General features: G+C 56.9%; 1 protein-coding gene and 1 pseudogene across 6 annotated transcripts; one reads left to right on the plus strand and one right to left on the minus strand.

The window, feature by feature from the left end:
• The first annotated feature begins 11 nt into the window (after positions 1 to 11).
• On the plus strand, positions 12 to 12,330 carry EPN1 (epsin 1). Of its 6 annotated transcripts, none has more exons than XM_021095051.2 (12): positions 12 to 271; positions 3,251 to 3,573; positions 6,846 to 7,095; positions 7,891 to 8,015; positions 8,430 to 8,504; positions 8,628 to 8,675; positions 8,991 to 9,074; positions 9,540 to 9,843; positions 10,229 to 10,339; positions 10,451 to 10,537; positions 11,431 to 11,688; positions 11,766 to 12,330. In XM_021095051.2, exons 2-12 carry the CDS (start codon positions 3,346 to 3,348, stop codon positions 11,972 to 11,974), a joined length of 1,779 nt encoding a protein of 592 aa, XP_020950710.1. In that variant the 5' UTR covers positions 12 to 271; positions 3,251 to 3,345; the 3' UTR covers positions 11,975 to 12,330. The 6 variants fall into 6 exon arrangements, with proteins under 6 accessions (XP_020950710.1, XP_020950711.1, XP_084815000.1 ...); XM_084958873.1 differs by having other exon boundaries at positions 226 to 271; positions 3,292 to 3,573; XM_021095052.2 differs by lacking the exon at positions 8,628 to 8,675.
• A 3,833-nt stretch (positions 12,331 to 16,163) lies between these two features.
• On the minus strand, positions 16,164 to 17,355 carry LOC110261066 (vomeronasal type-1 receptor 4-like; annotated as a pseudogene).
• Positions 17,356 to 25,527: the final 8,172 nt, after the last annotated feature.

Below are 25,527 nucleotides of genomic sequence, written 5' to 3' on the forward strand. Positions count from 1 at the left end.
CAGCCACTTCCGCTTCCGGTCCATCGCCTTCGGTTGCTTCCCGTCTGTTCGGTGGCTCCCCTCCCCCGCCCGGCTCTCCGCGCCCTTCCCGGGCGGCGGGGCGGCGGGGCCGTCGGTGTGCGGTCTTCCGTGTGTCCGCGCGTGCGTCCAAGCGCGGCTCCGCATCCACCGCCCGCGGCCCGGCGCGCGCCCAGCGACACCGAGGCCGAGCGGGGGCTGGCTGGGGGGCTGCCCGCCATGACCCCCCGGAGCGCGGCTTGAGGGGGCCCAGGTGAGTGCGGGCGGCGGGCGGCGGGCGGGCGCGCTCAGGCGTCTCCACGGTCTTTGTGTGTCTGCGCTGGGCCGGCCTTGGACCGCCCGCGGCTCCGACTCTCCCGCGTCTCTGTCCGCGCCTGGGCCTCCCGCGGGCCTCCGCCTGGGCCTCGCTGCCGCTCGGGTCCGTTTCGGTGCTTTTACACGGCGCTGTCCTTGCTTGTCCGTGTCGGGTCTGGTTCTGCGTTTCTGTCGCATTTCAGCGTGTGATGGGCAGGATTAGTGTCCGTGTCTAGGCTCCGCAGCTGTCTCCGCTCTGTCTCTGTGCATCTCCCCCGGCCCGCCGTCTTCCCCTATTACTTCTGTCCTGGTACTCTTGTCCTCCAACCCCGACTCCCTCTCCGGGGGGTCTGTCGCTTGGCCTAGGATAACCCCTTCCCCTGGGTTCTTGAGTTCCGAGTGATGAAGAACCCGGCTGTGGAATCAGAGGCCCATTTTTTGTAAGTCTGTAATGTTTGTCTGGTAATTCATCTCCAGGCCACAGTTTCCCAGTCTTTAAAGTTAGGGTATTCAGAGTTCCTACATAATAGGGCTGCTGTGATCATTCACCAAGGCAAAGTGCCCAGCCCTTGTGCATAGTAAGTGTGTGGTGAACTGCTGGGAGCTCTGGGTTCCGTTATTATTACTTACAGATTTTCTCTTGCATACACTTAACGTGGGTCATTGGAGCACCCCTTGGAGAATTTTGCGGTATCGCTTGTCTTGTATTTAGTTTAATAATTATTTTTGGGTCAGCTCATTTTGGAAAAACCTGTTTTCCTCCTACATAGTATCTGTGGAGTCTTAGGTTTGCCCTGTCAGTTGAATGTTGCTTCAGTACACTTGTATAAATACACGATGTTAAGATACCACATTTTTTGATGCCTCCCTTTTGGAAATACTGTTTTTTTTTTTTTTCCCCTATTAAAACAGCAGCCAACATTATTGAGCTCCTGTTATCTGTGGGGCGCAGTGCCAAGCACTTTATGTACCCATTGTATTTAATCAACAAGCCTGCCAGGTAGAAATCCTTTCCTTCATTTAAGAGTTGAGCAAACTGAATCTCCAGAGGGCCAGGATTTCATGTTCTTTCCTTTCGCTCCCATTTTCCTTGTCTCCTTTTTCGCAGTCCCAGCTTACTGCCTCTTTTATCTTCAGGGCCTCTGTCCTTGCTCTTTGCCTGCCTACCCCGCTGTCTCCCCATGTTCCTTTATCTGTTTTCCTGTGTCTTTTGTCTGCCCAGGCTTCTCCGTGCCTCTTTCTCCACCTTCATGCCCTGTCCTCTTGGTCTCCTGTTCTGTTGGTCACATCAGCTCTTGTTGCCAGTGTGTCCGGCTGGGCCTGTCTTAGCATCCAGGCTGTTGCTTTTCAGCTGTTCACATCTGTCTCCAAGTGCCTGGCTCTCCTGCGGTCAAGGCAGGGGCCAGCTGCCTCCCCTGGGACTCCGGTTGGGGGAGGTCTCCGTCTTGGGCTAGCATGTTGGGCGAGTCCGTGGATGGTGTGTGTGCCCAGAGCCTGCTGGGATCGAGGCCCGTGAAGCAGGGTGAGGGGCGGACCACCGTCTGCCTCGTTTCCTCCCCTGTGAGGTGTGGGGCGGAGTTACGTCTCCAGGTGTGAGGCACTGAGAGGCACACCTGGCGCAGGCAAAGGGCTGTGATGACCTCACTCGCCTGACCCCTCCTTTGCCTTCTGTTTGTTTCCCATCGCCTTCCTCTCAGCACAGGTTAACTTAGACGTGTGTTTGGGAGCCACGCCGGCCTGGAGTTGAGTGTGCACTGCCAGGCCTAGCGTGTGACCTTGGTTGGGTCATTTAACCTCCAGAGCCCCATCGCCTCCTCTGTTCGAACCCTACCCGCCTGCTGTGTTTAATGAGATAATGCACGTCTTGTGCTCTTGCTCCCTGACCGCCTGGCACCAAGAGGGCGCCCGGCCCGTGGGCTGTGCTGTCCTTATCTCTCCTGCCCTGAGCCTTCCCACCCGTGGGACCCCCCGTCCCTCTGGCATTCCCTCCCATCCGTCTCTGCTCCCCTTGTCGGCCTCCCCCCGCTCTGTGTGTCCTTGTTTCTACAGTGGGTTCTGCCCCCCAGGCCCTGCTCCAGAGGTCTTTCCTGTCCTGCCTCCTTCTCTTCCTTCCTGTGCTGTTTATTGAGTGGCTCTTCCGGGCCAGCTCCTCTAATGGGAAAAGCCGTGTCCACAGCCCCACAGGGGCTCTTGGCGCGGCTTCAGCCACACAATGAAACGGTAGGAAAATCATGAGGAAGGAGTTCCTGCTGTGGTGCAGTGGAGTAAGAACCTGACTGTAGCGGCTTGGGTTCCTGCGGAGGCGTGAGTTCCATCCCCCGCCCGGTTCAGTGGGTGAAAGGATGTGGTGTAGGTCTCAGCTGTGGCTTGGATTCAGTCCCTGGCAGGGAACTTCCACATGCAGAGGGTGTAGCCACTTAAAAAAAAGAAAAAGGGAAGGAAAAGCACAGGGCGACTGAATCTGCTGTCAGGGTGGCCCTGGGAACGACAGCTGCGGTGTTGGGGTGGGTCAGGCCTGGGAGGTTTCAGCGGAGTCCTGTGGGTGAGTGGGGGGGGCGAGTCCCCCCGTGAGAGGGGGAGGAAGAGCGTGGGGACTGCCTCCTGACAGCACCCCCCCCCCCCCGCCACCCCTCGGATCGCCGGCTTTTCTTCAGTTCTCTGGTTACGGAACGCAGCCCCATTTCCCAGAGGAGAAAACCGAGGTGCAGGAGTTGCTGGGCTGGGAGGTGGCGAGCCCCCTTGGGCCTGCGGTCAGCCCCTGCGTACTCCGCCTGGCTCCGCGGGGCCTCAGGCCGGAAGGAGCCGGGCTCCTTCCAGGAGCTGAGGGATGCCTGGGGGCCTCGGGCGGAGGTCAGCAGGGCTGGAGACAGGACCTCGGCCTCCGCCCCGCACGCGCTGGGCTCCGGCCGGGTGGCCATGGGTCCTCTCCTCTCCACAGATGTGGTGACCTGCCGTCACTGTCGTGGCCTCCCCCCCCAGCTGCCCCGTCGCTGCTCGCCCGGGGGGCCGCCCCCTTCCGCGCCGCCCGCCACCATGTCGACCTCGTCGCTGCGGCGCCAGATGAAAAACATCGTCCACAACTACTCGGAGGCTGAGATCAAGGTGCGCGAGGCCACGAGCAACGACCCCTGGGGCCCGTCCAGCTCCCTCATGTCCGAGATCGCCGACCTCACCTACAACGTGGTGGCCTTCTCGGAGATAATGAGCATGATCTGGAAGCGGCTCAACGACCACGGCAAGAACTGGCGGCACGTGTACAAGGTCAGTGCCTGGCCCGCCGCCGCCGCCGCCACTGCCGCAGACCCCTCCGGGTGGGCGCAGAACTGGGGGGCGCGGACCTCCCCCTTCCTGGTGGCTCAGAGGGGCTGGGGTTCTGCATCTTCGCGTAAAATCTCTGTCTTGTCCCGTGACGGTGACGGACGTAACGTTTTAGGGATTTTGAGCCTTGGGGTGTTCGGAGAAATGGCATGTTCACAGGATTGAGCCCTTAGAAGGCCCCACCCGTCTGGGTTTGGAGCTCAGTTCCTCCCCCAGGGGCAGCCCGTGTCCCCCGCTTCTGCCCTCTGCGGTGATGTGTGTGTGGCTCCGGGCAGATGGGCAGCGCCGGGACTCTTGGGGATCCGTGGGGTGGCTCTGTGTCTTCACTGCCTCAGTGGCTCTTCGGTCACGTGAGTTACCAGAGCTTAAGACCGTACATGAGAAAGAGTGTGTTTTACTCTGTGTAAGTTATGCTGCAGTTTTAAAAAAGGAAAAGCATTTTAGGGATCATTCTCTGTTAGGGCAACAAAAGTCTGTTCCTTTTTTTTTTTTCCAATTTCGTTCCTGTCCACCGTATGGACTGGTCGTGATTGATGTGACCAGCTGCCTTGTGATGGATTGTAAGTGGCTTGCAGTGTTTTGCTCTTACAAAGCAGACGGCCGCAAATACCTGTGTGTGTTTGCAGTTTTCCAGAGTGAGTGTGCGTGTGTCAGTGGGCGCTTCAGCCTGTTTACCAAAATGGCACAGTGGACAGGTGGACCGACAGGCCACAGGTTTTGGGTACAGGGAACTTGGTTGCAGGCGGCACTCAGTGGCTGAGTTTCCTGTCTGACTGCTGCCCTGGAGACCTGGGGCCTGGTGTCCCAAGGTTGAGTCAAGAAGGGGCCGAGGTCACGGGCTGAGGGCCAGGCCCCCCTCCCAGCAATGCGGCCTCAGGCCGGTCCAGGGTCTCTGTGTGTGCATCCAGCTCCTGGGGCCCAGGCTGGCGAGCGAGGCCCAGAAGTGTGGGTGAGTCCTTTTGTCACCTGCTCTGTGTGTGGCGGTGGACAAGACAGGTTAGGCTCCCGGTCTCAGGGACCAGACTGGTGCCTGTGCCGGACTCTCTGTCTCTCTAGGCGAGGAGGCTGAGGCCAAGGGCAGATGGCAGCTGCCTTTGGAGCTGGGGGTTGAGCCTCCTGGCCCTGGCTCCTCTCTAGGCCCTCCCTGCAAAGCGGGCTTGGGCGGGTGATTTGAGTCAGTTGTGAGGCAGTGGGCAGGGCAGCGGGGAAGCTGGGAAGCCTTGGTGTGGAGGGGCGCGGCGGGGAGGGGCCTGAGGGCTTGAAAGAGGGGGAGAAGCTTGGTGGGGTGGGGGGACTGGTGGGTGAGGGGAGGTGAGTCCTGAGGGCGCTGGTGGCTGGGGAAGCCTGCAGTGGGCAGAGCAGTGGGCAAAGCTCAGTGGAAGTACTTTTTCTGAGTGAGGAAACTGAGGCACAGAGACTGGGGGGCCTGGAGGGGAGCCCCTGAGCCCACCCGTTAACTCTGGGCTGTGTCACCTGACTTCTCTGGGGATGGCAGGGCCTCGGTCTTGGCAAAGTACGGCCCTCGGGCCCCCGCCTGGCTTTGTACATCAAGCTTTACCCGCACGCGGCCGTGGGGTGGGGTCGCGTTCGTGGGATGGAGACCGCAGGGCCCCAGAGCCGGGGCGTCTGTCACCTGGCCCCTTGCAGAGAAAGCGCGCCTGTCCCTGCTCACACTGCGGCCTACTCGATGCAGGTAGACGGTCCATCGAGGCGCGCGTTCTGAGTGTGCACAGCCCTGCAGCCCCTGCCGGGTGCAGGCAGGACGCTCGGCCCGAGGCGCTGCGCCGGCCGTCTGCCTGCCGAGCCTGTTCCGGCCATGTGGGCCCCGGGCCGGCCTCCCGTGTTCGCTGTTGCACCGGGGAGGTGGAGGCGTGCGTGTGGCGGTGGCTCGCTGTGTCCAGGGCCGTGTGCGGTGGTCCTTCCTACAACGGCTCTATGGCCCACAGGAGTTCTCTTCACCCTTGCTGGATACATGGTTCATGCCCACCTCCTTGGTCTCTTAAACTGCAATTGCACAGTCCTCAGAGCTCTGAAAACAAGTTCGCAAAATTTGTTGGGTGCCCAGGCCCTGTCTCCACTGGAGTGAGGACGTCTGTCTGGGATCTGTGGGTCCCACGCAGCATGACGGCTGTTAGGTGTGGTGTGTGTGCGTCTTTATGGTCTGACCTCCAAGGCGCAGGCTGGCCCAGGAGTCTGGAGACATTTTTGCTTTTTCCTTTTTTTCTCTAAGATGTAGACAGGTCTGGGTCAGTTAAAAACTGTTCTCCAGTTGCAGAGGTAAATGCTGTTAACTCCTTCAGGAGCCCTGCCAGATTCGGGCCTGGCTCCCTCCGAAGGCCGGCGAGATGTTACTGACCCGTAGCCGGCTCCCTGGCGCGTCCTTGGTGGCTCAGAGAGCTCACTGGCGGGCCTGGCCTCCCTCTGCTCTTTGCTCTGCTCCGGACTTGGGAGCCCTGGCTGGTGCTGGTGGCTCTGAGGTCTGGGGGGCACCCGGGAAGTCTGCGGTGTGCCCTTTTTCTGAGGACAGTGGCCACGGCCTCCCACCGGGACCCCTCGCCTCCCTCCCCAGCCCACTTGGAGCCTAGGTTCAGACCACAAAGGCCTGGCTTGGCGTGGGGGGTGGGGCTAGTTCCCATCTAATGGAAGATCATTGAAGAAGGACTTTCTTGCCTTTTCAAAAAATGTGGACGATGTGGGAGGGCGGCCTTTCTCTCTGTGGGCCATGCCTTCTCCCCAGAGCCCAGGCCTGGACAGGCCCTGTGGGCACCGTGCCTGCCTCCTGCCACCCTTGTCTTTAGATTGGCCTGGGTTACTGTGCAGTTTTATGCGCAAGAGGACACCCTTCAAACTTGGGGAAGGTACAGAAAGCAGGGGGCCCTGCCTGTGTCTTGGGTGCGTGTGAGTGTAACCTGACACGGGTGCCGTTCGGCCACACGCTTTCACATCCTTAACGGATTTCAACAGAATGGAACAGGGTCCCCGCCGCTCGGTTTCCCCTTCCCGGGGTCTGTGGAGATGCGCGTGGGTCACGGGCCACACTGCCGCCCTTCTAATGGCATCGAGAACACGTGGCGTCGTGCCACTGTCCCACTGCCTCGGTCCAGGAGATGGTCCCTCCAGACAGAAGCTCCGATCCCCCCGGGCGTCACCCCCCAGGCCCCGCGCCCCCCACGGCCGGCGCCCGGGCATGGCCTCACGTCCGCGGCGTGTTTCAGGCCATGACGCTGATGGAGTACCTCATCAAGACGGGCTCGGAGCGCGTGTCCCAGCAGTGCAAGGAGAACATGTACGCCGTGCAGACGCTCAAGGACTTTCAGTACGTGGACCGCGATGGCAAGGACCAGGGCGTGAATGTGCGGGAGAAGGCCAAGCAGCTGGTGGCCCTGCTGCGGGACGAGGACCGGCTGCGGGAGGAGCGTGCCCACGCGCTCAAGACCAAGGAGAAGCTGGCGCAAACCGCCACGGGTGAGCCCCTGGGGCGGAGCTGTGCCCTTCTGCTTGCCCCAAGCCTTCTGTGCCCTGTGCCGGGGTGTGGAGTTCAGGGAACAAGGAGGGGGCCGACTCCTGAGGGGCCTGGGGTCCAGGGGACCGTTGGCTGGAGGTGTCGTAAGTTGTTGGAGCTGCACTGGGTGGTGGGCGACCAGCGTTTAAGAGTTAAAGCAGAGGGGGTGGGGAATCCGTGTGTCCGTTGGGGGCAGGAAGGGGAGAGATTGGATCCGTGCCGTGAGAAGGGCCTGGCTGCTCACAGACGGGGCAGGGCCGTGGGGACGTGTAGGGGACCCGAGCAGTTTTCCAGGTGGTGATCAGGATGGGAGCCTGCGCTGAGGGGCCTGGGCCTGCAGCAGGGCACCCGCGTTCCTCAGGTCTCTGCATGCTTGTTTTCTCTGCCCCAGCCGTGCCCTGGGTGGGCAGGCATGCAAGTGCTGTTCCTGCCCAGAGCCCAGCTGCAGACCCCCGACCTGCGGCTGCTGGGAGCTCCCCCCCCACCCCGCGCCCCCCAGACCGAGACCGGAGAGCACCGCCCCAGGCAGGCAGGGAGTCCCTGGCCCCACCTCATGCCGCAGCACAAGCTCAGAGCTTCCCAGGGCCCTCCCCTTCTGTCAGCCGACTTTTGTTCCTGGGCTGCAGGGCTGGCCTTTGGCCAGGCAGGGATGTGTGCACACTGCACCCCGCCCTGCCCGGCTGTGGGGAGGACGCCAGGCCCCAGAGGTTCCCCCCATCCTCCCTGGGCCTCAGCCTTTGTGTCCCCTTTCCCCTCAGCCTCTTCCGCAGCCGTGGGCTCCGGGCCCCCACCCGAGGCAGAGCAGGCCTGGCCGCAGAGCAGCGGGGAGGAGGAGCTGCAGCTCCAGCTGGCCCTGGCCATGAGCAAGGAGGAGGCTGACCAGGTGGGGGCCGGGGGCCCGGGGCGAGGGGCTGCCATCGTTCTGCCATCCATCCCACCCTGCTCTCCGCGCCCGTGCTCATCTCCCTCCTGCCTCGTCTGCTCACCCTCCGACCCTGTCTCTTCCTCTGTCCTCACCGTCCAGTCCCCTCCCTCCCCTCCTGGCTGTGTGGCCTGCCCTGCCCTGCGCGCTCCCGCCCCACACCGCAGGCCTGTCTCCGTGCTTCTCCCCCTGTTCTTCACCAGTTTGGGGGCCCTGCCTCTGGGGCTCAGGCTCTCTGACCCTCGCTTTCTGTGTCCATCTGTGTTTGTGGGTGTCCATGTGTCCGTGTCCCTCTCTTGGTCTCTTTTTCTCGCTCCCCACTCCCAGCCTGCCTCTCTCGCCCCCACCCGGCCCCTCACACTCTCTCTCTCCCAGCCCCCGTCCTGCGGCCCCGAGGATGACGTCCAGCTCCAGCTGGCCCTTAGTTTGAGCCGTGAGGAGCACGATAAGGTCAGAGCAGCCTCCCCGCCCCCCAGCCTCCCCCAGACCCTCCCTGGGTCCCCCCATTTGCTCACTTTTCTCAAGGGCCCCCACTCACCCACAGTCACACCGCAGCATTTTTGGCATTTTTAGTGGGACCTTGTGTCAAACATCCCCAGACAGGATCAGTCTGGATGCTGGGTACGTGAAACAGATGCCCTGTCGCTCCTCCTGGTGGTGAAGTCCCCTCTCATCGCAGCCCAGGGATTCGCCAGCTCTGCCCCGGGCAGAAGACCCTGGGGTCAGGCCCAAGCTGCCCCAGCCTCCCCGTCCTGCACGGCCCCCTCCCGTCACCCCCGACCCCGTGTCTGCCCACCCCACACATTGTCCGCGTCCCATTTTAATTTTCCGTCGCCTTGTCTGGGTGGGCGAGGGTCTTGGGGGGGCGGGGCCTGCCGTGTCAGCCCGGCTCTCAGACTCTGCCCCCTCCCCTGCCTGCCACCTCCGGCCGAACAGGAGGAGCGGATCCGCCGCGGGGATGACCTGAGGCTGCAGATGGCCATCGAGGAGAGCAGGAGGGAGACGGCGGGCCAGGAGGAGGTGAGCGGGGCCCTGGGCCCAGGCGGCTGCGGTCCCTCCCATGGCTGCTCCCCCTGCCCCTTCCTCCCGCTCCCCCCAGGATGCGCAGGGAGCGTGTTGACGGTGCCCTGGGGTGGACGCAGGGTGGGCTTCTGGGGGCCTGGGCGCTGCAGGTGCAGGGTCTGGGGGCGGCCGTGGTCCTCATTCCTTCAGGGGCTGGTGAGCTTGCCTGGGGCGGGGTGGACTTGGGAGCGAGGGTTGAAGGGCCAGGCGCCTGCCGTGTGGAGCGTGGGGCTGGCTGATGGGGCACTGCCGAGAGCGAGAGCGGGGTGTGCTCCTCTCCCACCCGCTTTCTGGAGGCTCCGTCCTCCGGCTGCAGGTCCGCCTCTCGGTGTCCCACTTGCCCTCCGGTGCCGTGGCCCCTCACCCCGCCCCCGGGGCTGGGGTCTTTCCCCTTCACCCTTGCGCTTTCTCTTCTCCCTGTAGTCATCCCTCATGGATCTTGCTGACGTCTTCACGGCCCCAGCTCCTCCTCCGGCCACAGACCCCTGGGGGGGGCCAGTGCCCACGGCCACAGCCATCCCCACAGCTGCCCCTGTCTCGGACCCTTGGGGGGGACCCCCTGTCCCTCCGGCTGCTGATCCCTGGGGTGGCCCGGCCACTACACCAGCCTCTGGGGACCCCTGGAGGCCTGCTGCCCCTGCGGGGCCCCCGGTGGATCCTTGGGGTGGGACCCAGGCCCCTGCGGCTGGAGAGGGGCCCACCCCTGACCCGTGGGGGAGCTCAGAGGGTGAGTACACACTGGCTGCCAGAGCCTGCATGTGCTCTGTGACCCTGGGGTGGGCGACGGGCAGCTGCCGGGGCCGCAGTCAGGCCTCACACTCGCGGCCCCTCACCTGGCTGGGGGCCTTTGCTGTGGCTTCCTGGTGGCCTCAGGGCCAAGGCTTTGCCCAAAAAGCGGGCATGTGTGCAAAGGCTTGGCAGTGCGAGCGCCCCTGGCTGGAGGGTGGGGACAAGGTGGGAGAGGCCAGCTGGGCCTGGGCTGAAACTCCCGGCTGCCTGACCTTTGGGGCCTGGGTAGGCTTCTGAGGGAGCAGCTAGACTCAGTGGAGACAAACCCTCAGGCACAGGGCAGGGGGTGCTGCCTGCTGCTCAGTGTCTCCTTCCTCATCCAGGTGGGGCTCCGGTCGGCGGACCCCCGGCCTCCGATCCCTGGGCCCCGGCCCCGGCCTTCTCAGACCCCTGGGGGGGGTCACCTGCCAAGCCCAGCACCAATGGCACCACAGGTACTGGGCGGGCCCTGGGGTGGGGGCCCGGGGTGGGGGTCCAGGCACGAGGCCGTGGAGCGTCTCGTCCCCTGGGTCCCTGGGGAAGCTGAGCCACCCTGCCCCCTGCAGTGGTCGGGGGCTTTGACGCAGAGCCGGACGAGTTCTCCGACTTCGACCGACTGCGCACGGCCCTGCCGACCTCTGGGAGCAGCACGGGTGAGCTGCCCCCCACCAGCGCCCTGGCCGTTTTAACGGCATTCGTCAGGAGCAGCTCTCATGCGCCCACCTTTAGAAAGGGACCTTTAACTTTGTTTCGAGATAATTTCAGATGTGGAGAAGAGTTTTGAAACGTGCCAAGAATTCCCTTTTTCCAGCTTCCCCAAACGCTGCCCTCTCCGTCACCCGGGCACGTCGGAGTGCAGCAGGGCCTCCCGGCGGCCTCCGTGCCCTGGGCTCCCCGGAGTGGGGTGCCTGGAGGAGCCGCCCCTCAAAGACCCCCTCACTTTCCGCACCTGCCCCCCAGCGCGGGGGGCCCAGGGCAGAGAGGCTGCGTCCAGGTTCCCTCTTGCTGCAGCCTTGGGCACCTCTCTCCTGGCTGCAGAATGTACCTGGGTTTGGGGTTGTGCTCGAGAAAAGACTCTGGGTCTGTGTGGTGGGGGCGCTCTTGCTGGAACACGGTTTCCCACCACAGTGATGTTCCCTTTGGTGCCTTGGGTTTGCCGCATCCCTGGGTGAAGCCGACTTTACGGGGGGAGCAGGCCGGGCCCCAGCGACGCCGCCCGCCCCCCCCAGCTGAAGGAGCAGCTTAGGTTACTGTGCAGTCTGCGGCAGTCGTTCTTCCAGGCCCTTCTCCGTCAGATTTGTGCATTTTCCCAACGTCAGATGGGGCTCTTAAATCTGTTAAAAAAACCCAGTCAGTCCTCACACCCCAGGGAGTCTCTTCTGCTGGGTGTGCCTGGTGGCTGGTTCTGCCCTCGAGGCCCTCAGATGGCGTCCCTCCCTCCTCACCTCTTGGCCTGGCGTTCCTTCTTGGTCCCCCCTCTCCCCGCGCTGCCCGCCGTCTTGGTCCCCACCAGCAGACCCCCTGAGCGCCCTCTGGCTCCTTCCAGGGGAGCTGGAGATGCTTGCTGGAGAGGTACCTGCTCGCAGTCCTGGCGCCTTCGACATGAGCGGGGTTGGGGGCTCTCTGGCGGAGGCCGTGGGGAGCCCGCCGCCCACAGCCACCCCAACCCCCACGCCGCCCACACGGAAGACACCAGAGTCATTTCTGGGGCCCAATGCAGCCCTGGTCGACCTGGACTCGCTGGTCAGCCGGCCGGGCCCTACACCGCCGGGCGCCAAGGCCTCCAACCCCTTCCTGCCGAGCGGTGAGTGTGGCCTGGGATGTGAGGGGTGCTGCCCCGCCCAGGCAGATGCCTGACTGCGCCCTGTCCTCTCCCTGCAGGAGCCCCAGCCACCGGCCCCTCCATCACCAACCCCTTCCAGCCCGCGCCCCCCGCCACGCTCACCCTGAACCAGCTCCGGCTCAGCCCGGTTCCCCCGGTCCCTGGAGCACCGCCAACGTACATCTCTCCCCTCGGCGGGGGCCCTGGCCTGCCACCCATGATGCCCCCGGGCCCCCCGGCCCCCAACACTAACCCCTTCCTCCTATAATCCAGGAGGGAGACCAGTGTTGTGAGTGCATGTGAAGGGGGACCCCTGCCCCCACCCTAGCACCCCTCCCCCCGGGGCCCGCTCACACTACACCCTCTTCCCGCGTCCCCCGCCCCCCATCCCTGGAGAGAAACTGGACGTGGGGGATGGGGAGGGTGCTGGCCGGAGGAGGACCCTTCGCATGGCATTAGAAGGGAGAGGGACAGCTGGGGGTCCCCCCACCCACGCCCCTCCCTCCACCTCCTGGCTGGCCCCTCAATCAGTGTTTGAGCCTCCTTGTCCCCTTACGCACCCCTTGGTGAATCCTTGGTGATGATTTTGGCAACTTCGGGAATAAATGGCAATTGTCATGGGCATGGAGCCCCCACGTTCCCATTCATGGTGCCTGTGACCCTTCACCTCAGGAACCCCGGATGCCGGCGTCTCTGCTTCCGGGGGCAGCTGGGAGCCAGCACCTCTTAAAAGCCTTGATGTCCCTGAGCTTGGGGTTCGGTGGGGGCTGTTGGGGGAGGTGGCCCATGGGAGTCCTGGCGGAGTTGCAGCCTCCTCGACCGGAGGCTCTGCCTTGAAGGGTCAGGAGTCCCTCTGGACACTTTGCGGTCTAGGGTTTGGTGAGGTGGCGATGAGGAGGAGGAGCGTTCCTGCCAAGAGGTGGCATCACTGCCATTGCCTGTGCCACCCGTGCCTGTGTCAGCCTCTGCTGGGGGAGCAGAGGGCCTGCCTGGCGAATCCCGCCCGGCGTCTGTGTCTCTGCTCTGGCCTGGGGTGTCTGCACACCACTCAGCGAAGTCCTCGGGAAGGGCCCTTTTCCACCTGTTCCAGGCCTTAGCGTCGTTGCCTGGTGATGGGGTCCCGTGGGGTCTGGTCCTGGACCACAGCATGTCCCCTCAGCCCTTGCTCTTACCACACACTCCAGGGCCGGGGGTAGGCTGTGCCCACTGAACACCTGGAGCTCGGCTTGTTCTTTAAGGCCCAGGGGAGGCCCTGGGCATGGGGCGAGGGGCCAGGCAGGTGCAGACCACCGAGTCCCAGGGGCCGCGGGGGTGGGGTCCCAGAGCAAGAGCAGCAGTGAGCCAACAGGGTGGAGGTGGGGGCTAGAATCACTGCCCTGCCTGCAGAGGGTGGTGGGAGCACGTGGGGGTGGATGGACTGTTGAAGGGGCGGACACCCCGTCCCAAGGAGGAGGGGGCCCACGGACTGTGGTCCGGTCCGTTGGTTCAGGGCTCGAGGTGCTCCGGGAGGGCCTCTTGGGTTTCTGGGAGAAGCGGAGTGGGGAGGTGGCGGGGGAGGGGGCCGTCCTGACCACTGCTCCAGCTGCGGGGGCTCCCGATCCCTGCTGCTCCATTCCCGGGATCTTGTGAGTGCGGGGGAGGGTCGTGTGTGGGAGCCTCTGTGTCCGGGGGGTGCAGACAAGGGCTGTTGTGCGGTGGTGCCGGCTGGGGCCCTGCTTCTGGCTGCAGTGGGGGTCTGGGGACTGGCGGGACCGGAGCGGCCTGTGGCCAGCGGGTGGCGACCGAGGCCGTGCACACCAGCCCGCTCGGCTCGGCCGGGCCTGACCGCCGCCGCGCGCCCTCACCCCGTCTCCGCACCTCTGTACTGCCTGCCCCCGGCCGCACGCGCTCACAGCTTTTCAGGCTCAGCCCGTCGCAGCCAGCCTCTGCCATGCCTCACGGTTCCCGTAAAACGCAAGTGCCCTCCTTCAGAGCCGTCTGCTCTCTGCAGGAGGCCGGGTTTGTGCTGGTTGCTCCCTACGCGTTTGTCCTTCTCGCCACTCGAGAACCACCACGCTTGTGGTGTCAGGCGAGGTGACGTGCCTGTGACTATGCAGCCGCGAACCCCGCACACACCAGATAGCGCTCCAACTCGGGCTCGCCAACGTGGGGGGGGGGGAGAAAGACGCTCGTTTTGCTGATAAAGGTTTATGGGAACGCAGTCACACCTCTTGCCTTCCTACTGTCTAGGGCAGCGTCTCCTCCAAAGGCAGGCAGCCTGAAGTAGGTGTGGCAGAGACCCTGCGCCCCAAAGTGTTATCAGTATCTGAGAAAGCTCGCTGTCTACCCACCAGCTGAAAGCCTGTGGTGTCACCAGAGGTTTCCTGAGGCTTTTCGCCAAGAGCTGGTTCTTTTTGCTGTTTGTTTTCTATGGTGTGTTTGAGCCCACTGTTATGGCCAATTGTTTCATTTGTATCGTTTTATTTGAATCCTTACAGTTTCCCAAAGTACTGTTTAACACTTCCTCCTTAAAATGCAGTATTAAGGGACGTTTTCAAGCACACTCAGCTGCAGACAACAGGGTCCCCACCCACCCCTCATGAACTGCTTGTCTACCCCCAGCCACTTCGAGCAGGTCTAGTTTCATCTACGCAACCCCTCCCAGTCCCTTCGCCTGAGTGACTTTATTCTTAATTTTTTTGGTCTTTTTTTGCCATTTCTTGGGCCGCTCCTGCGGCACATGGAGGTTCCCAGGCTAGGGGTCTAATCGGAGCTGTGGCCACCAGCCTACGCCAGAGCCACAGCCACGCGGGATCCGAGCTGCATCTGCGACCTACACCACAGCACACGGCAACGCCGGATCCGTAACCCACGGAGTGAGGCCAGGGATTGAACCCGCAACCTCATGGTTCCTAGTCGGATTTGTTAACCTCTGCGCCATGACGGGAACTCCATCGTCTGAGTAACTTTGAAGTGACAATGACACTCTGGGTGGGAACAGTTTGGTGTTAGTGCACATACAGGGCCAGGGGACCGTGCAGCAGTTGATGCAGTGGGTTCACAGGGAAATAAAGAGTGTGTGGGGGGGTTCGTGACGTGACAGATGAAATTGCCTGTGTGCTGACCGACCCCTCAAGTCCACTTCAATGGCACAGGCAAACCTAATTCATCATCCCCACCTTCCATCTTTTTTTTTTTTTTTGTCTTTTTGCTATTTGTTTGGGCCGCTCCTGCGGCATATGGAGGTTCCCAGGCTAGGGGTCGAATTGGAGCTGTAGCCACTGGCCTATGCCAGAGCCACAGCAATGCAGGATCCGAGCCGCGTCTGTGACCTACACCACAGCTCACGGCAACGCCGGATCTTTAAACCACTGAGCAAGGGCAGGGACCGAACCCGCAACCTCATGGTTCCTAGTCGTTAACCACTGCGCCACGACAGGAACTCCCCCACCTTCCATCTTGATAAAGAGAAGTACCGAGCATTTGAGGCTGCTTTCTGAGTTACAAGTACTAAAAGTGCTACCACGACGGCTGTAGCTGGATCTCCACTCAGACTCCCTTCACCGGCACGGCGTGCTCAGCCCCACTGTGACAGGCTCGCCAGACTGAAAAACTTCCCTCCATGGACAGCAGGAACCTGCCCCAACGACGGAATGGCAGAAACCAGTTGCGCATGTTACTCTGAAGAGGACTTGATACCCGGCATGCCTAAGGTACTCCAGATAGCTAACCACCAGAGCCCTCATACAAAACCATGCAAGGGCTCCAAAAGACATTTCTCCAGAGATGCACAGACTGCCGCAGAGTGCTTGAAAAGAAGCTCAACGCCTGTCATTAGCTGCAGGGGACATGCACATCAAAACCACAGCAGGATACCGCCTCGCACCTGCTGGCACGCACATAAAACAAACGGAAAAAGTGTCGGCGGGAAGTGGAGAGACCTGAACACCTGTGCATCGCTGGAGGGCGTGTAACACACATGGCAGCAACTGTGGAAAATGTGGTCTCCTCAAATGGCGGAACACACACAGCCCAGGACACAGCCCATGTTCCTAGGTGTGTATCCAGCAAGACTGAAGACAAGGACCTGGCAGGTGTGTGCACACCCACGTCCGCAGCAGCATTATACACCACAGCCAAAAGATAAAAATAACACAAGCGCCCATTGGCCCCTGAATGGATAAACAATGTCGTAAATACACAGAATCGAGCTGGTGTCAACCCTAAGCATTTAATTTTGGTATGTGTGTGCCACAGTGCGGAGTGACCTTGAAGACTTTCCAGTTAGACAAGGCAGCATGACCTTGAAAGCGTTATACTTGGAGAGACAGGCAGATGCAGACGGAGAGGTGCGATACGATGGCACTTCTGTGAAGGGCGTGGACTTCCTTGGGCTGGGTGGAGAGCGGAATTTTAAGGGCTCCAAGTCTCTGTACAGGGGGTGGTGATGGCCTCTCAACACGTAAGGGGGACTAAAATCACAAGTATGATGTCATATGTGTTTGACAGCGGCACAGACACGTTTAAGATGGTCACTGGTCAGTGATGATGAAACGTGACCATGGATGCTCCAGAAGCCGATGGATACATCTGCCCTTCCTATGGGGGTCTCCACAGCTCAGGAGCAGCACTTAGGAGATCCAGGCTCCCTCAGGGTCAGAAGGAAGGGGCTCAAAGTGGGGAAACATAAAGCCAAAAGATGAACGGTCTGCATCAGCCTCAGACGAGAAGCTAAAAAAGCAGTGATACCAAAAGTGGAAATGGGATTTGATATGGAGGAGATGACAAAGGTGACCCCCAGCACCGGGATGGAGTGCGTGGCTCTGGTCTCGGGGGGCATGGGTGGTGGCCAGTGGGGGTGCGAATACACTGCACCCCCTGGTGGTGTCTGTGCAGGAGGAGCACCATGGAGCCACTGGACTAGAACCTGAGGCCAAGAAACATGGCATCAGGGATGAGCCACAGGAGGACGGTACCTGCAAAGGGACTTGAGGATGAGGAGACCCACTTCCCTTCGGTGTCCGGATTATTCCCCGTGTTCTGTGGACCAGTCATTGTCACGGGAACAGAGAAGGTCATGAAGGAACTGAACATTCAGCAGGTGAAACAGGAAGGACCATTGACCTTGGGGGCTATTTTTCTGAGCATCATCCACCCCAGTGTCCCAGGGATGAGAATGAAGAACAGATAGGTGCTCAGGTCACAGGTGGAGCTCAAGGCAGTGCTGCGAGCCACTCTCTGTATGTAATAGACACACTTCCACTCAAGCCTGGACAGGGGGTTCCTCTGTCACCGTGTGGGGAATCCTAGAGCCGAGAAGAACCAGGAGGTTGGCCACGGCCAAGTGCATGAGAATCGTCTGTGGGTCTCTTGTGGCCAAGTAAGACTGACGAGATGTTGTGGAAGAAGAGAATGACATTGGCCCGAGACCCAACCACCATCTGTAAAAGGAAGATGATTGTCAGAGCCACCTGCTCTGGGTTTCTCAAGGCATCTTTGTGAGGAGACATGGTGAGGGCTTCAGAGCGGCCTGGAGCAGAAAGAGGCTGTGCTGGTATTGACATCAGTGGACATAACAAACACTGGACAAGGATTCTCACTTTTTCAGTCTCCTGAGAAGGGAGACGCTGTCATGCTCCACAGGAGGTGCTCCGCCTGGAGAACACACATAGGACACTGTGTTACACTTTTCACTGTGGTTATTGTGTATCTGTTTCCACCACTTGCATGTCTTGATTCTGCACCTGCATGTAAGGTCCATGCATTTAGAAAGTGAGTCTGTCTGTCTGGTTCAACCTTCTGGTTGGTGCATAACAGACATTAAACAATAGTGCATCCTGAGTGTGTGACTAACGGACAGGAGACAGAATGTACTCTACCCCCCTTAGAATGCGTGGTCATTCTGCCTATTCGAAGAATTTCTTTTTTTTTTTTCTTTTTTGGCTGCACTCACGGCATATGGAAGTTCCCACGTCAGGGGTCAGAATCAAGCTGAAGATGCAGCCTATGCCACAGCGGCAGCAATGCCAGATCTGTAACCCACTACACCGGATCAGGGATCAAACCGGTGCTTCCACAGAAACAAGCTGGATCACCCACTGCGCCACAGTGGGCACTCCTGATAATTTATTTAAAAAAATTTTTTTTTGGGAGTTCCTGTCGTGGCACAGTGGTTAACGAATCCGACTAGGAACCATGAGGTTGCGGGTTCGGTCCCTGCCCTTGCTCAGTGGGTTAACGATCTGGCGTTGCCGTGAGCTGTGGTGTAGGTCACAGACGCGGCTCGGATCCTGCATTGCTGTGGCTCTGGCATAGGCTGGTGGCTACAGCTCCGATTCGACCCCTAGCCTGGGAACCTCAATATGCCGCGGAAGCGGCCCAAAGAAAAAGCAAAAAGACAAAAAAAAAAAAATTTTTTTTTTTGGCTGCACCTGTGGCACATGAAATTCCCAGGCCGGGGACTGAACTAGAAGAAGCACAGTAGTGACCCCATGCCACTGCAGTGACCATGCCAGATCCTTAACCTGCTGCACCACAAAAGAACACCAATTTATCAACCTAAGAAGATGAAAGAAAAAGATGCAAAAATATTGAGATTACAAGACTGGCTATCTAATTTTAGTACTGTTTCAAGCGAATTAGTTGTCACCATTTGAGAGCTCATAACATCACAATTACTGGACACAATGTAACTTATAACAGTCAGCCCCAGACTTCTGATTTCTGGTTTTTCATGCAAAAAGCTTGGAAGTTACCACTTGGTCCTAACAAGAAGGAAAACACTGAATAGACTGAAAATCCTTGCGTCATTAAGAGAGGAGAGAAAGCAGGGGACATCCGTTCCCCCAAGGTGGGAGGGGTGGACAGGTGGAAAGAGAGCATCAAGGATTAGTAGACCCATGATGGAAGCGCCTCAGCAATAAGACCCAGGTTCAGAAAACCTGCACTGCAATCCATGGAAAAAACGCCCCTTTGTGCTTTGGGCCAGGGTTGGGAGGGGAAGAACTACATCAAAGCCACTGTGTTCTTTTTTTGTTTTGTTTTGTTTTTGGTCTTTTGTCTTTTTAGGGTGGCACCCACAGCCTGTGGAGGTTCCTAGGCTAGGGGTCCAATTGGAGCTGAAGCTGCCGGCCTGTGCCACAGCCACAGCAACGCGGGATCCACGTCATGTCTGTGACCTACACCACAGCTCGTGGCCATGCTGGATCCGGATCCTTCACCCACTGAGCAAGGCCAGGGATCGAACCCGCGTCCGCACAGGTGCTCATTGGGTTTACTGACCGCTGAGCCGTGGCAGCAGCTCCTAAGAGCACTGTGTTTTTCACAAGGTCTGCCTTCAGGAGAGATTGGTTAACTGGAGCCTAACCAGCTGGGGTTTTCTCAGATCCTAACTGGCCTGGGAAGGGAGACAGCCAACACCAGCCCACTCTGGCCATTCTGTCCCATCTACTGGGGAGAAAAATATCAGAGAAACACGTGTGTGTTCACAGAGGCACAGGCTCACCGAGAGACTGAAACCTAATGATAGGACAGTGGAAGGCTCCTCTCTCCCCCACTGCATCTGTGCATCACTAAGGGTTTATTACCAGTAGTTCTGTTTACCCAGGACGTCATGTCCCTGTATCACGAAAAATTACTAGGCATACGACAAGGCACAAAAATGATTGGAAGACACAGAGTAAGCATCAGAGTAACACATGGCAGGAATGTTGGGATTATCAGACCAGGAAAGTAAATCCACAGTGACTAATACGCCCAGGGCTCTCATGGATAAAGTGGACAGCATTCAGGGACGGATGGGCCATGTGAGCTGGGAGATGGGAATTCTGAGAGAGAACCACAAAGAAATGCTAAAGACCAAACACACCGTCCCTAAAATGAAGAACCCCGATAGGCTTCTTAGTAGGTGTGGAAAGAAAACTTTCAACGGAAACCTGCAAACCGAAAAGCCAGGAGAACAGAGACTTAAAGAACACAAGCCAGAATATCCAAGGACGATGAGGGAACCACCACGGGGGTAACACGTATAACTGGGTTACCAGAAGGCAACATCGAGAGAAAGGCACAGAGGAAACACTTGAAGCAACAATGACTGAGGGCTTCCTCCAATGACAATGCCAAACCACTGGTTCAGGAGCCCAGAGAGACCCAAAGAGGAGCAATGCCTCCCAAACCCTGTACCTAGGCATATAATACTCAAAATACTACATATTTGGTGTTCCCGGTACAGCAGGTTAGGGATCCAGTGTTGTCTTTGAAGTGCCCCATTTCGATCCTGGCCCAGTCCAATGGGTTAAGGATCCAGCGTTGCAGCAGCTGTAGTGTAGATTGCAGCTATGGCTCAGATCTGACCCCTGGCCCAGGAACTTCCATGCACCATGGGTGCAGCCGAGAAAGAAAAAAACAAAAACCCCTCACAAAATACTGTATGTTCAAATACCAAGAAAAAAAGTCCTTGAAGAAACCCCAGGGGAAGAAAACTCCACCCAACCTATAGAGGAACAAAGTTAAGAACGACTTCCAGGAGTTCCCATCGTGGCGCCGCGGTTAACGAATCCGACTAGGAACCATGAGGTTGCAGGTTCGATCCCTGGCCTTGCTCAGTGCGTTCAGGATCCGGCGTTGCCATGAGCTGTGGTGTAGGTTGCAGACTTGGCTCGGATCCCGCGTTGCTATAGCCCTGGCAAAGGCCAGCAGCTACAGCTCTGATTAGACCCCTAGCCTGGGAACCTCCATATGCTGCAGGAGCAGCCCAAGAAATGGCAAAAAGACAAAAAGACAAAAAAAAAAAAAGACTTCCAATTTTTTTTTAAATTTGTGATTTTCATTTTTCCATTATAGTTGATTTACAGTGTTCTGTCAATTTCTACTGTACAGCAAAGTAACCCAGATGTCTCAAAAACCAAGCAAGAAGAGAGTGGATGAATTATTTAAAAGTGTTGAGACTAAAAACTCACCAACCTAGAATTCTCTTTCCTGTAAAATTATCCTTTGCAATTGGATACTGGGGAGTTCCCTTTGTGGCTCAGCAGAAAAGAACCCAACTAACATCAATGAGGATGCAGGTTTGATCCCTGGCCTTGCTCACTGGGTTGGGGATCTGGGGTCGCTGTGAGCTGTGGTGTAGGTTGTAGATGAGGTTCGGATCCAGTGTTGCTGTGGCTGTGCTGTAGGCTGGCAGTTGCAGCTCTGATTCGGCCTCTAGCCTGTAACTTTCATACGCTGTAGGTTTGGCCCTTAAAAACACAACAAACAAGGAGTTCCCATCGTGGCTCAGTGGTTAACGAATCTGACTATGAACCATAAGGTTGCGGGTTCCGTCCCTGGCCTTGTTCAGTGGGTTAAGGATCCACCGTTGCCATGAGCTGTGGGTGTAGGTCGCAGACGCGGCTCGGATCTGGTGTTGCTGTGGCTCTGGTGTAGACTCGTGGCTACAGCTCTGATTTGACCCCTAGCCTGGAAACTTCCATATGCTGCCACAGGAGCGGCCCCAGAAAAGGCAAAAAGACCAAACGAACAAACAAAAACACCAAACAAAAAAACCGCAACAAACAAACAAAAATATATACCGCTGTGTCACAGGTTTGATCCCTGGCTAGGGAACTCATACATGCTTCGGGTGTGGCAAGAAATAAAAAAAAGTAGGAGTTCCTGCTGTGGTGCAGTGGGTAAAGAATCCAACTGCAGCAGCTGAGGTTGCCGCAGAGAGTGGATGGGAACCCTAGCTTGGTGCAGGGGGATAAAGGACAGCGTTGCCGCAGCGGCAGCTCGGATTCAGTCCCTGGCGCGGAAACTTCCACGTACCGTGGGTGTGGCCATAAAGAAAAAAAAAGTCACAGAGAAATAGAGACTGGACTAAGTCAATTGAAAGACTTTGTTGCCAGTAGACCTGCTTTGGAAGAAAAGTTCAAAGAAGCTTTTTAGAGAGAAGGAAAATGATATAGATCAGGCATTCGGATCTACACAAACAAAGGAACAACACTGAAGAAGGAGTAAGTGAAGGTAAGAGGAGAACCTTTATTTTTCTTATTTGTAATGTTAGAAGCAAGTTTGTTGAAAATAACAGTGGCAGTGATTTGGGTGTGTCTGTACACACGCATGTATGTATTTTTTGTACATGTGCTCACATGTAATTCCCATCCTTCTTTGATGGATTCAACAGAGAAATCCCTTTCCTGGAGTTCCTATGACAAACCTGTACGACACAAGCCTCCACTCAGAAATTTTAATTGTGGGGGTTTCTCCTTTGATTTAAAACACCTGTCCATGCCTCTCCAGTATGTTCACTTTTGCTCTAGCCCCAGTGATCCCACAGAACCCCATTTATGGGCAGATGTATTAGTTGAATCTCATGGGCATAAATCCTCCTATGACCCCGTAAAGCCCCACTAATTTCTCCCTACATCACACCTCCCAGGGACGCCTAAGAGCATCCGGTCCCCTCATCTGCCTGCACCTCTCCCCTCCCACACACGGCCTGTGGCCGCCTCCCTCTGGGGCTGAGAGTGTAGTCGGGTGAGTGCTGTGGTCACACCTACACATTGTACGTTCTGTAGGACACACAGAGGTCAGTCCGACAGGTGAGGTGTCTCCCAGACACCATTCATCACACACCCGATTTGCAGAAGGACACACCTGCCCCCACACACCCCGCGACCACCAGCCCCACACAGGCACTCATGGGGGCACCACCACAGCCAGAGTCAGAAAGGAATCCGAATGATTTGTCCTTGTGCTGTCACAGGAACACACATCCCAGTGCCTGCACACCCCCCCCCCCCAATGAGCCTTTCTTCTTCGACTGGTGAGGGGCCCAGTGTGGACAGATCTCTCCATATGTCTGGACAAGACGATACAAACCATCATTGAAGAAAAAATAAGGGAGTGAGAACTCCGAAGCCCGTTTTCCAACTATTTTCCTAATGACACAGCTCTGATTTCATGAAACAAACTTTAAGGCAGTTGTCTCTCTGGTGCCTGAGCATTTTTTTTTTTTTTTTTTTTTGTCTTTCTGCCTTTTCTCGGGCTGCTCCTGCGGCACATGGAGTTTCCCAGGCTAGGGGTTGAATCGGAGCCACAGCCGCCAGCATACGCCAGATCCGAGCCGCATCTGTGACCTACACCACAGCTCACGGCAACACCGTATCCTTAACCCACTGGATGAGGCTGGGGATAGAACTTGCGTCCTCATAGGTACTACTCAGGGTCGTTATTGCTGCGTCACGATGGCAACTCCCAGGCAGCACTGTTCTCATTCCATATTTACCACTTAAAGTACACTGCTTATTTTCCAGCATTTACATCATTTTGGAAGACTTGGAAATTAACTGGATTTAATTTGCCATGAAGCCTTTTTCCCTCAGACACCTATGGTCAGTTGATCTTTGACACAGGAGGCAAGAATGTAAAATGAGAAAAAGCAATCTCTTCAGCAAATGGTGCTGGGAAAACTGGACAATTGCATATAAATCAATGAAACTAGAACACACCCTCACACCATTCACAAAAATAAACTCAAATTGGCTTAAAGACTTAAGCATAAGACAAGATACCATTAAACTAGAAGAGAACACAGCCAAAAAATTCCCTGTCATCAACCATACAAGTGTTTTCTTAGGTCGGTCTCCCAAAGCAAGAGAAATAAAAACAAAAATAAACCAATGAGACCTAATCAAACTTAACAAGTTTTGCAGAGCAAAGGAAATCATAAAAAACCCAAAAGACAACCTACAGAATGGGAGAAAATAATTGCAAAAGAGCAACCTATAAGGGCTTAATCTCCAAAATATACAAACAACTCATACTACTCAGCAAAAAAAGGAACAATCCAATTGAAAAGTGGGCACAAGACCTAAACAGACATTTCTCCAAAGAAGACATACAGATGGCCAATAGCCACATGAAAAAATGCTCAAATCACTGATTACTAGAGAAATGCAAATCAAAACTACAATAGATGCCACCTCACACCAGTCAGAATGGCCATCATTAGTAAGTCCACAAATAACAAATGCTGGAGAGGGTGTGGAGAGAAGGGAACCCTCCTTCATTGTTGGTGGGAATGTAAATTGGCACAACCACTATGGAAAACAGAGGGAAGGTTCCTATGAAAACTAAATATAGAACTACCATATGACCCAGCAATCCCACTCCTGGGCAGAAATCCTGACAAAACTACTTTCATTCAAAAAGATACATGCACCCCTATAATTCAATACATCACTATTCACAATAGCCAAGACATGGAAGCAACCTAAATGTCCAATGACAGATGAGTGGATTAAGATGTGGTACATATACACAATGGAATACTACTCAGCCATAAAAAGAACAAAATAATGCCATTTGCAGCAATATAGATGGAACGAGAGACTCTCACACTAAGTGAAGTAAGTCAGAGAGAGAAAGACAGATACCATGTGATATTACTTGTATCTGGAATCTAGTATTTGGCACAAATGAACCTACTGTAGAGAAGAAACAAACTCATGGACATGGAGAACAGACTTGTGGTTGCCAAGGCGGAGGGAGAGGGAGTGGGATGGACTGGGAGTTTGGGGTTAATAGATATAAACTATTGCACTTAGAATGGATAGGCAGTGAAATCCTGCTTTATAGAACCGGGAACTCTATCCAATCACTTTGATGGAACATGATGGAAGAAATTATAAGAGAGAGTGTGTGTGTGTGTGTGTGGCTTGGTCACTTTGCTGTGTGGCAGAAATTGACAGAACATTGTAAATCAACTGTAATAGAAACCCCAACAAATCCTTTTTCTTCCTCCTGCATCAGGTTAAAGACAGACAGAGGGGCGTTTCCTCACTCAGTTAGAGAGGTGAAAATATGGGCAGTACTACGCACATGACTCGAAAATGCCAAGAATGGTGTGAGAATATCTCGGCAGAAGTTATGGAGATGACTACATCCAAAGACGGGGACTTGAAGGAAATCATGGACCTCATTATAGGGTAGAGAGAGTGTGTGTGTGTGTGTGTGTGTGCGCGCGCGTGAGCCCGTGCGCCTGCCTCTGTCATCGGATCATTATCATGTTTCAGGATTTTTAAGTCCTAACACAACTCTGAATATTTGTCCTCCTACATTCAGACCTAACCGTAACGTGTTAGGTCTGAGAAAGTCAGTGGACTCTTTTATGCATGATTGATGAGCTCAGTGGCTCTGATGACATAAGTGTGGTCACAGATTCCACAGGAACCCCATCCCTCTCTCCCTCGTTCTCAGGGACCCCAGGGCACAGGGATTTGCTGCGAACCTCATGACTCTGGCCCCCCTCAGAAACATGCCACATGAATATTCCCACCTTCTACGTGTCCAGCTAGGACATGGATGGGCACTCAGGACAAGGCAGGGTCAGCACCTCTCCCACCCAGTGGTACTAACAGCACAGCTCTGAGTCCCTCTTCTGCTGGACAGCCCTTCTCTCCTGGTTTCTGCCCTAAGATTTAACACAAGGATGCGCTCACCTGCCTGGACATGGCTCCGAGCTCTGCTCAGGGACCTGTCCATCAGGATGGGCCATAGTTATAGGGACAGGGTCCCTGGACCTGCTCTCCCCGCAGAGGTGCCGTTATTATCATGTCATCTGTAGTGTCGGTGACACTGTCTGCATGGAGAGGCTGGGGCGTCTCCAGTGAGGAGCAAATCTCATCCCCAGGGCTCATCCCCCTCATCCACATCTGGTGATTAGTGACACCTCCTGGCAATGACTGGGAAGGTCTATGTGAGCAGCTGAGCAGAGGGCAGGGAAAGTTTTCTGTGTTCCCTGTGGGGGAATCCAAGTGTAGAATAAAGTCTTAAATGGGGTGGAAAGACACTCAAAAGTGT

Source organism: Sus scrofa, chromosome 6 (genome assembly GCF_054392235.1).
Source record: "Sus scrofa isolate SSC_HxYL_T2T_F1_AM1 chromosome 6, Sscrofa_HxYL_maternal_Yorkshire_Landrace_v2.0, whole genome shotgun sequence".
Taxonomy (NCBI): Eukaryota; Metazoa; Chordata; class Mammalia; order Artiodactyla; family Suidae; genus Sus; species Sus scrofa.